We start from the raw sequence: 13,997 nt of genomic DNA, 5'->3' as shown, positions 1-13,997 counted from the left end.
GCGCAGTGGTCTAAGGCACTGCATCTCAGTGCTAGAGGCGTCACTACAGACCCTGGTTCGATTCCAGGCTGTATCACAACCGTCTCTGATTGGGAGTCCCATAAGGCGGCGCACAATTGGCCCAGCGTCGTTAGGGTTTGGTCGGGGTAGGTTGTCATTGTAAATAAGAATTTGTTCTTAACTGACTTTCCTATTTAAATTAAGGTTTCATTCTACCCAATATAAAGGATCTAAACTGGCGGAAGAATAAAAAATAGGAAAGTATACCAGTTTAATTTGAGGACCAGGATGTTGACAGCTGCGCCATACAGATTGCAAAATAGTTGGGGTGAGATTTTCGATGTACCGATTCCATGATACAGGGTGTATGAATTGATATATAAGATGATTCAAGAATTTGTGTTTTTCATCTAAAATTATTATGTATAATTCTTGCCTCCAACAAAATGTTGAATATTTGGATTTTGATGCGAGGATACAGAATCAATAGACCATTTATTTTGGTATTGCCCTCAGGTTGCCTGTTTCTGGTCTCAGGTTCAGGAATGGCGGAAAATGCATAACACTGATCTAAAATTAACCCTAGAAATAGTATTGTTGTGAGATCTGGAGAGACCGAATCAGTCAATTACTAATATACTAATACTCTTAGTAAAAGTATTTGTCTTCAATTAGCAATCTGTGGATTCCATTCGATTAAATACATTTTCAATCTATGTTATACATCACAGCATAGCTGAAAGATATATCCAAGGAGGATGGCCAGCAGAGATAGGTGGGATGAGCTGAGGGAAGCTGACGATCGAAGATAAATTAAAAAAATAAATAAAGTCCAAATAAAACATAAAAAGTAAGTTTGAATGACACTGAGGGGAAGTGTTGTTACAGCTAATGCCTGTTTGCCTGAGGCTGATGCTGTGCAGGTGTTTGTACACATGCATATACACACACTCTCATTCAAATGCACCAATGTGCACAGACACACACACGTAAATAGTGCCATAGTGGCACTCAAATATATTCAGTTGGCCTTGCTGTTATGATTTTTGTTGTCCTTGATGTCTTTTGTTTTTCTCATTGTTGTTTTCTGTTTTCCTTTGTCTTTTTTCCCTGGTTGATTCTGTGTGTCGCTCTGGATGGGAGTCTGTTAGATGACTTGTGTGATGTAGTTGTTGAGCGGCTTCACTGCAAGTATATTGTATGTTTTAAATATTCAATTAAAAAATACAAAATAAATCTAGGTGGTAATACACACTAGTGTTATTAGGGCATTTTGAGCTATGAGGAGACAACTCTATTGTGGACGAACATGGAGACATGAGATGTGAGTGGTGAAAGAGTTTCCTGAGTAGAGCAGGGATATGTGGTGCCATGTGGGACCCTCGGGGAGATCTCTCCTCATCACTGTCACTCAACTACTACTACGGAAAAATTGGTGGAAGTGTGTTTATTCCCAGACTGATGTGTGTTCCTGAGTAAACACGTCGGTCTCTCACTGAACCTCTCATACTGTCTGTGACCTCAGTCTCCGTCTCTGTTTAGACTCAGTTTCACGTAGCTAAGTGGAGGTGTGTAACTGGAGTGTTATTACACCTACTAACCAGGCTCTGGCAGGTTCACCTCTAATTTTAACAGTGTTCTTGGATGAGTCACTGATTTTTAACACCTTTTTCCTCTGTCTCTCCCTCTCTCAGTCCAAGGAGTCCTCATCGGTCCTGAGTTGTGACGTGTCACCAGATGATAAGTACATAGTGACCGGCTCTGGAGACAAGAAGGCCACCGTGTATGAGGTGGTCTACTGAGAACAGGAAATAAGGGGGGTGAGGGATTTTCAGAGGGGTGGGGGGGCTTGGCTGGGTGGGGAGTAGGGGGGACCAACTCAAGGCCTACAGCAGGGCAGGTGGGGGCAACCATGGCTCTTTTGTACAGAAGCAATGCTTTCTGGCTCCAGCGCTCAAATGACCCTACTACAACAGCCTCCCCCCCTCCCAATCTCAGCTAGCTCCTCATTCCTGCACCCATTTAAGCCTGAGAATGAGGCGGGATAGAAAGAGAGCAAGAGAAGGCGGAGAGATAAAGAGCAAGGTAGAGGGAGCGTGAGAGGGCTACAGATAACGAGAGAAGGAAGGAAGGGGGAGAGGAGGAGGGTAATTAGTGCCGTTTCCTGATTAAGAGCTCAGCGGAAGGGAAACCCCAGAGGAGTGTGCCACTCTGGGAGCTGCAGCGAGGAGCACAGATACCAGACAATCGATTCATTAGTCAGACAGTGGAACCCTTAATGAGGCCAACACTGCGCCACAGCTCCCTAGCCAGGGGTGTCAGGAGTGGCAAGCTAGCACCCTGAGCCGGCTTGGACTGGGCCGTGCTGGAGCTCTGTCCCAGAGATATACCCAAAACACAGAGATAGACACACGCACACAGCCTCGCACCCAATTAAGTATTAATAGTAGCGCTCCCCGTCTCACTCCCCTAATATCTATTTTATTTTTGTCTCACAAAAGCAGCGCTTAATGAGCAGAGTCAATCTGAGTCTCAGCGGGCCCCTGTGCCACAAACATTGAACAGACGAGAGCAACACTGCGCTGTTCATCTTAATACTTACCAATAGATTAGATTGTTCTCCTGAGACTGCTCACTGCTTAATGCTCATTTAACTTCCCTGTATTATACGACATGCTCCAATGTGTGGCAAATAAGGAAATTATATTATGTATATTGCAAAACCCTGCTTCGATAGATGTGTCAAAAAAAATGTTTAAGTCATGCTCATGCTACGTTTCAGTAGTGGTTGCTTTGTTTTAAGAGGCTATGGTTGCCTACGCCTGTACTCTGGCCTTTGAGAGCAAGAGGGATACACTCCATGACCAAGTGGGAAATATATTTGTATTTTTATTTACTTTTTAATTTTTTTTAAACTTCTGATGTCCTTCCCCTCGGTGATGATGATAGGCAGTGGACTCCACTACCCTTTCACAACACAAGGGCCCTGAAACTGGCCTTCCATTTTGGGGAAGGCTTCTTCTGATTCCTGTTTTTGTTCCTGTTTCAAGCAGAAGTGATAACTGTACTTTAGTATGTTTTCAGTCAGTGTGTAATGCAATTTCAGTGTTTGTTAAGTCTGTCAGTATAGAGCAGCAGGTGTTGGGTCGTTTTGTGGCCATGTTTGGGGAAAGGTGGAGACAGTGGGAAGTGTACAGTATAAGATGCCTGCCTCCCCCACCCTCTCACTGCCTGTCAGCCACAGACAGGCTCCCTCTCCGCTCACTGTCAGTAAAACCATATCCGCTGCCTATGCTTTCGCTGTTCCTACAGTGAATTACTTTTTAAGTTTTAAAGCTGTTCTCTTTTGAAAGCGATGGAACTTTTAAATGCTCCGTGTTTACCTTCCTGACGCATTTTCAATGTCGTTGTAAAAGAAATGAGAAAAATAAATAAAAAAAGTTGTGTTAATCTTTTAAGTGCCAGTATCCGTTTGAGTGTTTCTTCTTGAATGCAGTTTTGAATGTTGAAGACATACAGTGCAGTATGAACTAGGAAAACACCATGAACCATACAAAATAGTTTATTAGTCTCATTACATCGCCCACATCAATGGGCTAGTTCATTTTGCATGGCCCGGAGCCTCAGGTGGGTGGAGAGTTCACTTAAGGACCAATGGAACTCTGCACACCCAGGGCACAGGGCCATGCTAAATGAACTCTCCCACTCCCCCAGACCATCCCACCCACAGCACTCCCGGAGGTCTTTCACCTGCCCCACAGGTCCTTCCCTTGGCCACGCACTGGCTCCCCATCTTCCCCTTCTAGAGAATGTGGTAACATCCACCTCAATCATCACCAACTCCTCCAGGTAGACGTTGCCCATAGATCATAATGAGAGTTCGTTATAAGACATGGCCCTGGAGGGCCTCCATGACATCGCTATTATATGACATCTCTCAACATGTACACTCATCAGACCATTCAGATTTACAGGGGTCACACAGTAGCTTTGAACACATTGCGTTATCATCCATCTGTACACAGGCAGAACTGCCCACTCCTGGACCATGTCCACCTTTGGATATGAGCCTTACTCATGGTTGAGGCTGTTCTGAGCAGAGCTACACGATATAGAGAGTACACGGGTGTGTATATGGGAGGGGGAGGTTTAGAGGACACTGAAGTTAGAGGCGAGTCCTACTCGGCTCCATTTCCAGTTTGGGACACAGGGAGACAATGACATTAAAAACCAGCAGACAGACCCATATCAAAACTCCCACTGAGCTGTGTGGCTGCAGAGATCTTCCCAGACCGATCAGTCCTATGTGGTTAGTCACAGCCCTGCTTCTCTTGGGAACATGCAATTCAAATTAGATACTCAAAACTAAAAAGGAAATATCATACAAATTAAATCATACAATTCGTTTTTCAATAGTAGCACAATTTATTTTTCTCCCTGGCTCTAAGCAAATCCAACCTACGTTCTTTTTTTTGCCTTTAGAGCTTTATTTACAGTTCATATATATATACACCGAGTTCAAAGGTCACAATGTAGTAGTGAAAATACCTGTCTATGTACCCTACAAATACAATAGAAAACACTAATGTCGTTGTCGACTTGGAGTAAGTAGCCATTTCCCTGAAATCGCAGAATACCTTGAACACGGACATTATAGTTTCATATCCTGGGTAGTGGTATGTCCTTTCACCATGTATAATATAATACAACCATATTGCTGCTGAATCTAACCCCCCTCCACACAGCCCTTACAAACCCTTATCTCCCTCGGCGCGCACACACACACACACACACCATGGTCCTACTGCTCGTCAAGAATTCAAAAGGCAAAAAAAAAATATTTTCTTTTCGCAAATGTTTTGTTTACTACAGAGGTTTCATTTTGTTAAAAACAGGAAAAAAGGTAACAAAACGAGAGGAAAAAAAACAGGTCTTTGGAAGAATCCCGCATTGTGTCGCTAGACTACCAGCTTTTTCTCAGAGCATTTTTTTTAAAGGTCAAAGTTCCAGAGATCTGACTTCGCCCTCATCTGAATCCTTTACAAACGTAAACAAAACAACAAAGTACAACGTGTGTCTCTGGTCTCCACGACACCCGCCACTCTCTTTACAGTCCTTGGGGCACCAAGGGAGCCTCGCCCCCACTTTATCCAATCAGAGCGCTCCTTCCTCAGTAGATAACTTCGTACACAGTGGCCTTCTTGTCACCGGAGCCCGTCACAATGAACTGGTCATCGGGGGAGATGTCACAGCTGAGCACCGAAGACGACTCCTTTGACTTGAGAAACAAAAAGAAAGGAGACCAGTTACACCCACTGACAGAGATACTGTATTGCACTTACATTACACTTTCAAAACAAAGTGGTTTATATAATCCTGATACAGTAACTACTGAGCTAAAGACAAACAGTATAAATGGCTTAAATAACAACAAATGCACTTGAAATATACTCTTAGCATTTCTCTAGAGAGAGTGCATCAAATCCCAGACCTGGAATATGCTTGATCCATAGGGTGTCCGCCATGCGTTCAGGAGGTTATCTTTGCCTGTGCTCACAAACCATTTACCTGCAGAACCAAAGAGACACACAAAGGGAGATGAAAACTCTGGGCAGAGGAGATGTAGCATGACAAAGGGATTGCTAGTCGGTCGCATAGAGGGAGAAAGAAAGGGACTGGTGCCGTGTGAGCCTCAGAGTCATTTCAGGATAGTTTTGTCCTTGAGATTACGCAAGAAAACATTTGAATGGAACAATTAGGAGTGTGGCACGTACCACAGTAGGCGAACTTGAGTGAGAGCACACAGCTCTCGTGGAGGTGCAGCTGATACTTGTCTGGTTTGGAGACGTGCAGCACTTCTACATTACTGCTCTCCATGCCCACTGCCAGCCACTCTCCTGTAGGACAGTAGCCCAGAGAGAAGATCTGGAGGGAGGGAATGGAACAAAGAGAGAAAGCTGATTACACATCTGACAAAGATCATCATCATGTGTGAAGTGATACAGAGAGGAGTGACAGGCCAGTGAAATGCAGTACAGGGCCGTATCCACAAAGCGTCTCAGAGAAAGTCCTAGGAATCCTGTTAAAACCTGTTTGAAGACTAAAAACACTCCCAGCTCAGAGTAGGTTTTAGGATGATGTTAAGACACTGCTCAGACAAACTCCAAGAGACAGGAGTGAAATCTAAACGTAAACGTTTCTCAGCTGGTAATCACAACAGTTTGAGGTACCGCAAAGGAAAGATAGTGACGACGCTCAATGACACTGTTGCAAATGGGGAATAACTAAATCGCGATGAGGCATCATGGCCAGGTGTGAACTCCACAGCACATTTCAGACAACCACGTGAATGTGACTGTTGCAATGGTCAAACGTTTGATAGAATTTTCACCGGACACCATCACTTTGCCTACTCTTAATTCTTGCTTAATATATTGGCGTGCATAACCTTTGTTTAACCAATTCTGATGGTTGTTAAGTGTAATATTGATATATCAACAAACTCATCGCCCCTATTTAACAGCTATTACATCGCTGTGGCACAGTTGGCATCAAGTCACTTGCCGATAATGTTGCATACGTTTGAAAGGTCTATAATTTCATCGAAAACAATCTAAGTTAACATAGGCCCTAGATGGCTACAAAAATTAACAGCATGAAATTGCTTTCCATAGGGATAGCTTGAAATACTGTGATGTATGTAACATGATGAAAGAAAGACTCAAGTCATTTAGGCATATGTGAAATAGGCCTCATGTGAAATCATTGTCAAAAGCGCAAGAGATAGGCCTACAGTTGCATGCAGGTCTAGATTTATGGATTGATCATATAGATATAAAAAAAAACATTCTTTCAACAATTCCAAAGCAATTGTCAATGGTCCCTGCGCCAGTTACTCACTGCCTTTATCTATTATCAAGACACCTGCTGGTAAGTCTTAACTAGTCATGAGGTCTTTGTCTTTTTTACATTTGTCTCATCTCTGCAACTCCCGTACGGACTCGGGAGAGGCGAAAGTCGAGAGCCATGTGTCCTCCGAAACACAACCCAACCTAGCTGCACTGCTTCTTGACACGATGCACATCCAACCCAGAAGCCAGTCGCACCAATGTGTCGGAGGAAACACCGTACACCTGGCGACCTGGTCAGCATGCAGTGCGCCCGGCCCGCCACAGGAGTCACTAGTGCGCGATGAGACAAGGATATCCCTGCCGGCCAAACCCTCCCCTAACCCGGACGACGCTGGGCCAATTGTGCGTGGTTCCATGGACCTCCCGATCGTGGCCGGCTGCGACAGAGCTTGGGCTCGAACCCAGAATATCTGGTGGCACAGCTAGCACTGCCTTAGACCACTGCGCCACCCGGTATTTTTATTATCATTTGTACATAAGTTCCAACGGAAACTTGAGCCAATCACTCAATCAGAATCATGTGCGGGGCCACATTGGTAGGTCAGGGAGCTGTTGTTGCTGTTTTTGTAGGGGGTTAACTGCCTTGCTCAAGGACAGAACGACAGATTTTTCACCTTGTTGATTTGGGGATTCGAACTGGCAACCTTTCAGTTACTGGCCTAATGCTCTAACCACTAGGCTTCATGCATACTCTTATGTGTAAAAATTAAAGCTATAAATAAAATGGCTCTTTTCTCACAGCAAAAAAACATTATACTCTGAGAAACAATGTGGCCATTGGCCCTGATCTAATCTCAGCTATTCTCACAAGGTCTTCTTTGATGTCAGTACCTGTGAGGTGAAGTCGTGCTGCTGCAGCTGTCGTCCCTCTCTCAGGTCCCAGCAGCGTACTGTGTTGTCCAGCCCCCCCGTCCACAGTTTGGTCCCATCGTTGGAGATGTCAATACAGCTGGCCCCGTCAGTGTGACCCTGGAACTGCCTGGGTAACATAAAGATCACATCAACACCTAGCCATTCAGATGTAATCCATAGTCTATAGCAGGGTTCTCACAACCTTCTCTAGCATGAAAGATACTTAAAAAAAAAAAGCTAGCTTTCATAGGCAGATTTTTCTCCTCTCCCCTGAAACTTTTCCCCAGATCCTTAGCGTACAAGAAAAGGTAGTGCACTGTTTTCTGCCAATATACCAGGTAAAATAATGGTTAAACTGACTGATTTTTGTATTATGCTAATTCAATTTCAGAGGGGGTTAATTAACAACACTAATCTGTGATTATTTCCCCAAATTCTGTTTTATATCTTCCCAAATTATGTTCTCAGTTTGATTTGTCCTTGTTTTACACTCAAAATTACAATTGTTCATAGAGAAACAATGAAATTGGATTTTCTGAACATGAACACATTTAGATTGTTGCGTTTAATTCTCCTTTAATTGCACATCTAGCGAGTGAGGAATGTGCCGTCTAGCATGGTTCTGTACTTCCACTGCACATTTCATAGCAAAGTCTGCAATTAAAAAATAATGGATACAAATGATATACTTACTCACGATATACTTACTACTTTGCAGTTAACATTTAATTGAGACGGTTTTAGGGAAAGTATTTCTGTCAACAAACAAGACTTATCACATCAACTAGCTACACAGAGTGATAGACAAACGCACGCAACACAAACAGACGGGCAATATTGCTGGAAATGAATTGGCAGATAGTGTTAGGTTTGGCTTTTTAAGCCAATAGTGATTAACGAGGGGTGGGATAATATCAATGTTGATTAGATAGTAGCTGGGAACTTGCGGTGTCTGATACTTGTGAGATTTGTTAATGACAGTTTGCAGTGGAACATGTGGAAATTGCCTGTGCTTTCAGAATTGTTTGGTGAGCAACTCATAGGTGGGCTGCGAGCTACTGGTAGCTCACAATCAACTTGTTTGAGACTCCTGGTCTATAGCCTCCAATCCTGAGCTCTCCTCCCTCTCTCTCCTGCCCTGCCCTACCCTCCCAATCTCCTCCTCTTACTTGACCAGTATCTGGTTGTGCAGGTCACAAACCATGAGGTTTCCCCCCTATACCCCTCCTAACCACCTCCTCCTCCTCCTCCTCTTACCTGACCAGGGTCTGGTTGTGCAGGTCCCAGACTACAATGTTTCCGTCACTGCAGCAGGAGAAGCAGACCTTGTTGTCAGGGGAGATGGCCAGAGCATAGCAGGCCGGGGCAGAAGACGTCAACTCCGCCTTGATGCGGGGAGTAGGCGTGGCCAAGTCCCAGATTGACAACGTGCTGGCCTCGCCTCCAACAATGAGGGTCCGCCCATCAGGGAGGAGCTTGCAGGAACGGATGTAGTTATCCCTATTCTGATTGGGTAACAGAGAAAAGAACTCCAGTAATTAAGGTGTGAAACATGGGACTGTGTGAAATGAGCAACATAAAATCCACAGCAGCAAAAATGAGTCCTCTCAGGAGTGTAACATCAGTAATGCAGCCTCAGCAGTACCACCAGGGGAAGAAATTACAACCCAGGAACATTGCCCTTCAAGAAAAGTATTTTATATGGACACTGGAGAGCATTAAAACAACTGCCTGTCTCTGTATTCTTTTAACTGCCTATGTGACCAGTGTTTAAGTGAGTCCATCCTCTCGCTCTCCCCACCCCCTTCGTTGATCTTTGTCAGTGCATCTGTAGCTATCCATCTATGACCACTGTCAGTGTGTGTGTGTGTTTGGTGTCCGTCCACTCACCAGACAGTCGAGCTGGGCCATGGCACTCTTGCTGCCAGGCTGGCTGATGTCCCACACCTTGACACAGCCCTTGCCGCCGGTGTAGACGTGGCGTGTGGAGGTGCTGATGGTGACGGCACACACCACCTCTCCGTGGTTCAGAGTGTGGATCTGACGGGCATGTCGTGGGATGCCCGGGCCCAGCAGAGCATCCGGAGGGAAAGGAACTGGCTGCATCTGTCCATCCGCACTGACGTGGAAAGAGTAAGCACTGGAGAGAGGGAGAAGGGAGAGAATGGACAGAGTAAGCACTGGAGAGAGGGAGAAGGGAGAGAATGGACAGAGTAAGCACTGGAGAGAGGGAGAAGGGAGAGAATGGACAGAGTAAGCACTGGAGAGAGGGAGAAGGGAGAGAATGGACAGAGTAGGCACTGGAGAGAGGGAGAAGGGAGAGAATGGACAGAGTAGGCACTGGAGAGAGGGAGAAGGGAGAGAATGGACAGAGTAAGTACTGGAGAGAGGGAGAAGGGAGAGAATGGACAGAGTAAGCACTGGAGAGAGGGAGAAGGGAGAGAATGGACAGAGTAAGCACTTGAGAGAGGGAGAAGGGAGAGAATGGACAGAGTAAGCACTGGAGAGAGGGAGAAGGGAGAGAATGGACAGAGTAAGCACTGGAGAGAGGGAGAAGGGAGGAGGAGAAGTATAGTTGTTACTTTACAAGGCTGAAGCTTGAGGTTAACCTCCAACTATAAAACCCTACAATAACAACAGAGGAATATGAAGACTGTTTTATAACAGTGTAATTGTGTTCAGAGAATAAGAGGGTGTGGTGACCGTATAAGAGGTTGTGGTAGCAGAGGCAGAGAGAACAGTACTCACGGTTTTCCTGAGGCAGCAGACTGCAGGCTGGCGGGTAACCCTGGGACCCTCATGTGGGGGTGAGGAGACTCATAACCCACCTGGGGGACAGGGACAAAGAACATATGTTAGCTCAGGCATCTGACAGAGCAGTCACAAGTCAAACTCCCAGAAATCCTTCTCAAAATCACATAGTCCCACAGTGAAGTATAACATTCCATAAGGAGATATAATTGGTGTATGAAGTCATGCAATTGGATGAACAATAAATATGTAATAAATATGTAATCAGTATGTGCATATATATATATATGCACATACTGATTACATATTTATTGTTCATCCAATATATATTGGATGAACAATATGAAAGCGCTTTCTTTCCTTCCACTTCATCACTCTCTCACCACTGCTGATCGTCCGTATCCAGCTGCTGCTGCGGCTGCAGAGCCATTTATCTGGGGGGAGACCAGGTGGAGCCCAGCCCCGTAGGCTGCTGCTGCCCCCGCCAGATCCCCATTCACCCCTGGAGGGGGCAGGCCAAACGCCCCGGGGGGGTACGCCCCCTGCACCGCCAGAGGGTTCCTCAGACCTAGAGCTAATGGGGAGAAGAGAAAGGGGGAGAGAAGAGAAGACGGAAGATAAGATTGTGAGAGAATCGATAAAGCAGCAAATGATAAAACTGTTCATAACCTTAGAAGGCTAGAATCCAACCAGTAGCTGATGTTTATCAAAATCAGATCAAATGATTTGTCACATGCTTCGTGAACAACAGGTGTAGAACAACAGTGAAATGCTTACTACCCAACAACGCAGGGAGAAAAATGTAACAATAGAAAAATAACACACGGAATAAACACAACAAATAATTAATTATAACGTAGCTATATACACAAGATACTGGTACCGAGTCGATGTGCAAGGGGTACGAGGTAATTGAGTTAGATATGTACATACAAGTAGGGGTAGGTAGGGCTAGGCAACAGAAGACAGACTTGGTGCATCGGTACCGCTTGCAGTGCGGTAGCAGAGAGAACAATATGGATTGGGTGGCTGGAGTATTTTGCAAGTTTTAGGGCCTTGCTCTGCAATGACCTTAAAATAATACTGAACAAAAATAAAAATGTAGAAGATTTTACTGAGTTACAGTTCATATAAGGAAATGGAAATAAATTAATTAGGCACTAATCTATGGATTTCACATGACTGGGCAGGGGTGCAGCCATGTGTGGACCTTGGAGGGCATAGGCCCACCCACTGGGGAGACATTCTGATTGGCTGGACCTGAGTTTTCACCACAAAAGGGCATTATTACAGACATGTTATGTTTATGTGTGTTTTTTGGGGCCCGCTCCGTGTCAGGCTCTGTTGTAGTCACATTGTTTCTGACACCTTTATCAGAATCCCATAGTTCTTACCTTTATCACAGTACTAAGAATGTCTTCGTAGGGTTAATTTGAAACCAAAATGTACTTTTTGAGGGTAGTATGCAATATTATCTGTTGTTTAGAAACATGCCGCCAGAGGGCATCAGAGTTGAGGTTTAACAGCTGGCACAGAGGAGTTCCTGTGGCAGCTCTGATCCTCTATGCAGGGTTCCACATCAAGTAGGATCAAAACACACACAGCTCAATGCCACAGAAGAGATTACCAGACCACTACTGCACTCTGCTGGCTAGTTTGCCACACTGCAGTGTGGAGCCACTAGACTACATAGAGAGATTCTGGGAGAAGAGTGATGCATTCCAATAGACTGAAGCAGCGTAATAATGAAACAGTTCAGTCACAGTCCTTCACCTCTCTTAATCTCGCCGTTTAAAGGTTCCCGCATAGCTCTCAACCCCACAGGCAGTAGGCAGACGCATCAGTTAACCCACATCAAGGGCAGTTTGGATAGCTCAGCTGTTTGGAGCGTGGTTTACCATTTAGATTTATGCCATGGACCACAGATACTGAATATAGATGGAAACTCTAGGCAGCTTCAGATAAAATGCTCTGGTAACTGATCATGGCTGGTATATTGAAGACCCTTTAAAAACCTAGTGAAAACTGCAATGTAAATATGATCCATGATCATGATGGTCTTACCCAGAGGGTCAACGCCAGGTTTGCCAGGGAGGGGGCGGAACTGTGGGGGGGCACTGGGGCCGGGGGTGGAGGAGTCCTGGGAACTGTGGGGGGTGCCTGGCTTCATACCTGGGGTACTGGACTTCTCCCTCTGTTAGAGGAAAAGAGGGAGGGGTGAAGAGAGAAAGAGCGAGAGATGGGGGAGAGAGATCGAAAGAAGCAGTGAGCGAAAACGACAGTGTGAATGAGAATGTCAATGAGAATGTGAGGGGGAGTGAGAGAAGGAGAGAGTGTGATGTGAATGTAAGATGTCCTTCCATCACAGCTATCAGAAACACCAGGTGCTAATACTGTAGAATTACACAAAGGACATCCAACATGAAGAAATCCTTTGGAATGCATGTCATATTTAACAGATGGCTGCTGCTCTTTGTATCTAGAATAATATATCTATGCTGAAGAAAGATCATGCCAAAGGAGATAAGTGGGTGTGTAGAAACGCAGTAATTCAGTTAGGCTCAGCAAGGCTAGGGTCACATGGGACCGTGAGCGTCCTTGACGCTGCATATGAAGCTGTAATGAAAGATCATCACTGAAACTAAGTGTGTAGGCTGCGCATGTCTCACCATACATACAATCACTCATTTGACTCGGGGCATAACTGTATGAAGCTGTGTGTGTGTGTGTGTGTGTGTGTGTGTGTGTGTGCGTGCGTGTGTGACAACGGCATGTAATGGACTGATCCTGAGCATACCGGCGGCTCCCGGTCCTTGCTGCGGGAGGGCGAGGCTTGGCTGCTGGAGGAGGCCAGGGAGGCGGGGCTGGCCTGGGGAAGGGCGTCTTTACGGGAGGGGGGCAATTTGTCCAGGCCGTTTTCTCTGGACGAGTAGGAGTGCACACTGCGGGGGGATGAGGGGTCCTGCGGGGTCACAGAGACGGGGTGGGGGGGACGTTAAGTCCACCAGACGTGGTCCCGCTGAGTGTTTCTCTCATCAATCTGAATCAGTCAATTATCAGAGTCAATTTGGGTCTGAACTGAGGCGCAGAGATGGACCAACTCACCTCATCCACCACCAAATTATCATCACTCTTATCCGCATCGCTGCCCTGCAATCAAAATGTGGGCTTTTAGTTAAAAATGGAACACACACAAATGAACTAATTACTGAACACAAACACCCACAATAGGTAATCAACTCAGCATACTAACATAATCTGTCATGAACTCCTTCTCGTCAGCTTTCCTCTTCTTCCCATTGCTGAGGTAGTCTGCTGAACGGCCCTTATCCCCATTGGACATAGAGCTCTGAGGGGGGAAGGATAACGAGGAGAGAGGGACTGTTTAATCATGTCAACTTCATAACCACCCTGGCAAAATGTGATGGGAAAAAAATGATCCCACAGCATCAACTGGGGCTCAGTGTCCATGAGGGGGATAGA

General features: G+C 45.4%; 2 protein-coding genes across 7 annotated transcripts in view; one reads left to right on the top strand and one right to left on the bottom strand.

Moving 5' to 3' along the window:
* Window positions 1–3,467, top strand: part of LOC110524326 (transducin-like enhancer protein 4) — a 75,591-nt gene extending 72,124 nt beyond the window's left edge. For all 4 annotated transcript variants that reach the window (XM_036978079.1, XM_036978080.1, XM_036978078.1 and 1 more), the window contains exon 20: window positions 1,695–3,467. In XM_036978079.1, the coding sequence (XP_036833974.1) occupies window positions 1,695–1,802 (108 nt within the window). In that variant the 3' untranslated portion in view covers window positions 1,803–3,467. The remainder of the gene's footprint in view (window positions 1–1,694) is intronic.
* Window positions 3,468–3,546: 79 nt separating this feature from the next.
* tle2a (TLE family member 2, transcriptional corepressor a) overlaps window positions 3,547–13,997 on the bottom strand; it is a 48,108-nt gene continuing 37,657 nt past the window's right edge. For all 3 annotated transcript variants that reach the window (XM_036978074.1, XM_036978076.1, XM_036978075.1), the window contains exons 9-20: window positions 13,768–13,863; window positions 13,620–13,664; window positions 13,312–13,476; window positions 12,579–12,708; window positions 10,898–11,088; window positions 10,512–10,591; window positions 9,654–9,903; window positions 9,021–9,268; window positions 7,743–7,890; window positions 5,775–5,925; window positions 5,492–5,568; window positions 3,547–5,278 (exon numbers count right to left, since the gene is read on the bottom strand). In XM_036978074.1, the coding sequence (XP_036833969.1) occupies window positions 5,171–5,278; window positions 5,492–5,568; window positions 5,775–5,925; window positions 7,743–7,890; window positions 9,021–9,268; window positions 9,654–9,903; window positions 10,512–10,591; window positions 10,898–11,088; window positions 12,579–12,708; window positions 13,312–13,476; window positions 13,620–13,664; window positions 13,768–13,863 (1,689 nt within the window). In that variant the 3' untranslated portion in view covers window positions 3,547–5,170. The remainder of the gene's footprint in view (window positions 5,279–5,491; window positions 5,569–5,774; window positions 5,926–7,742; window positions 7,891–9,020; window positions 9,269–9,653; window positions 9,904–10,511; window positions 10,592–10,897; window positions 11,089–12,578; window positions 12,709–13,311; window positions 13,477–13,619; window positions 13,665–13,767; window positions 13,864–13,997) is intronic.

Source organism: Oncorhynchus mykiss, chromosome 5 (assembly GCF_013265735.2).
Source record: "Oncorhynchus mykiss isolate Arlee chromosome 5, USDA_OmykA_1.1, whole genome shotgun sequence".
NCBI lineage: Eukaryota > Metazoa > Chordata > Actinopteri > Salmoniformes > Salmonidae > Oncorhynchus > Oncorhynchus mykiss.
Note: the sequence above shows the minus strand (reverse complement) of the source record. Positions and strands in the feature narration are given on the sequence as shown.